The sequence below is a fragment of the Poecilia formosa genome, unplaced genomic scaffold (genome assembly GCF_000485575.1).
Source record: "Poecilia formosa unplaced genomic scaffold, Poecilia_formosa-5.1.2 Scaffold653, whole genome shotgun sequence".
In the NCBI taxonomy this organism is placed as follows: Eukaryota; Metazoa; Chordata; class Actinopteri; order Cyprinodontiformes; family Poeciliidae; genus Poecilia; species Poecilia formosa.
The window spans coordinates 131564-133590 of NW_006800592.1; the positions used below are offsets into that span (position 1 = coordinate 131564).

Here is a 2027-nt window from a genome sequence, read left to right on the forward strand (position 1 = left end):
AATTACCCAGTAATATTTTAATATTTCCTGTCAATGTAACATTTTTTTAATACAAAAACACAAATGACCACAAATTGGTTCAATAACGCCCCTGATTGAACTGGAGTGTGTGGACAGGCGCTAAACGGGGGAAAAAAGAACTCCATATTAATTCATGTCTATTTCCAGACAAAAAGTAGTCCATATCATTTCTAAAAAAGATAAGTAAAATATACAAATCATCAAGTAGGTAAAAATTACACAACCGCCACAAATCACATACAAGGTTGTTCCAATATATAAAAAAGCTAAAAGTATCTCTAATATCACTGTATTTTGCAGAGCTCTCAGAGCTCTTACGTTGTTTGATACATCCAAGCAGCACATACATTTTAAATGATATATGTACACACATTACAATAATAATAATCATTTAAAAAAAAAAACATTTATGGGCATCCTAAAATAGGTGACGGTCTAATGTGCTTTGCAAAGTGAAAACAATCCAAGAAATGGTTTAATATCATGGTTTATACAGGAATCCCAGAGTTGAATTTACTACTTTTTACTACCTTTTTTATTACCTCTACAATATTTTTTACTACCTTTTTTATTACCTCTACAATATTTTTTACTACCAACACAAAATCGAGCCAATTTCCTCAATTTTGGGAGATCATGATCGGTCGATATTTACGTGAAGCTGATCTCATCCTCTGATCTTTTCTACCTCAGCAAAGGTCTAAAAATCAGCCACAGTCCTCTTCTGCTCTGCAGCAGAGGTTTGACTGATAGACCGGCCCACCAGGAAATGTCTGCAAGCTGTAGTTATCAATGATGATAACTAATGGTAACTACCAACTCAGAGACTTTCTTCCTATATTCAGCCACATTTCAATCAAAAAAGTGACACTGGGTAAAATCGAAATTGATAAATGATAATCTATGATCTGTGAGAAAGCTGCAATCAGTTCAATAACCCATGTAAGATGGCGGCTCATATAAGACAAAACGTTATCCCACTTATTTGAAGGTCTAACTGTGACTTTATCTTGACCAAAACCTCACATGTTAAAAGCAGAAGGCACTATTTTTAGATCTTATCCTAAATCCATAAGACGCAGGATATTTGTTTTTTTTAAAGAATATCAGTAAAATGCAATGACATTCCATTTTCCCAAGCTGATGTTTTATTCTCCATAGAATATTAGTTTGCTGTCCTCGCACAGATTTACTACAGTGAATCTGTGCGAGTTAAATGTCCAATTGTTACTTTTGTATATTTGTGTTGTGTGAAAATTCAGTTCACTATAATAAAAAAAACTTTCCCCACCATATTTTATGTGGAAAACACATCTCACCCATGTGGGTTCTAAAGAGAATAAGAAATACATTTCAAAACACATTTTTTCACAAGTTTGGCTTCAAAGCTGCCCACAACCTGTATGAGTTTTCATGTGCCTGCTCAACTTATCCCTACGATTGAATCTTCTCCCACATGTTTGACAAGGAAAAGGCTTCTCTCTTGTATGAATCGTCTTGTGACGATTTAAAATTCTCATATGAGAGAAACTCTTTCCGCATGACTTGCATGAAAAAGGCCTCTCACCTGTATGAATTATTTTGTGGTCCTTTAAATGACCAAGACGAGAGAAAGTCTTTCCGCATAACTGGCATGAAAAAGGCCTCTCACCTGTATGAATTGTCTTGTGACGATTTAAAATACTCATTTGACAGAAACTCTTTCCACATGACTGACATGAAAAAGGCCTCTCACCCGTATGAACTGTCTTGTGACGATATAAATTACTAGCTTTAGAGAAACTTTTTCCGCATGTTTCACATGAAAAAGGTTTCTCACCAGTGTGGGTTCTGTAATGGTTTTTCAAGTTACACTTTTGTGTGTAACATCTCCCACAAATGTCACATTTGAAAGGTCTTTTCTTTGTTCCAGTATCAGACTGACTCTCTGACACAGAGCAGCTGCTTCCTTCCTGATTTTTGCTCTCAACCACTGGAGAGACATGAAGGGAAAGCTGCTCTGTTCT

The 2027-nt window shown here is 35.5% G+C and overlaps 1 protein-coding gene and 1 long non-coding RNA gene across 5 annotated transcripts in view; one reads left to right on the forward strand and one right to left on the reverse strand.

Annotated features, from left to right (window-relative positions):
- The window catches only part of LOC107834531 (uncharacterized), a 7709-nt gene extending 5700 nt beyond the window's left edge, over positions 1–2009 (forward strand). Inside the window, exon 3 of the long non-coding RNA XR_001660319.1 lies at positions 1934–2009. This is a non-coding gene — a long non-coding RNA (uncharacterized LOC107834531). The remainder of the gene's footprint in view (positions 1–1933) is intronic.
- Positions 3–2027, reverse strand: part of LOC103130617 (zinc finger protein 568-like) — a 33971-nt gene continuing 31946 nt past the window's right edge. The window contains exons 3-4 of one of the 4 annotated variants that reach the window (XM_016666059.1): positions 1673–2003; positions 3–1588 (exon numbers count right to left, since the gene is read on the reverse strand). In XM_016666059.1, the coding sequence (XP_016521545.1) occupies positions 1404–1588; positions 1673–2003 (516 nt within the window). In that variant the 3' untranslated portion in view covers positions 3–1403. Of the gene's footprint in view, positions 2004–2027 lie in introns of all 4 variants that reach the window. The other 3 variants (XM_016666060.1, XM_016666062.1, XM_016666058.1) reach the window with 3 other exon arrangements.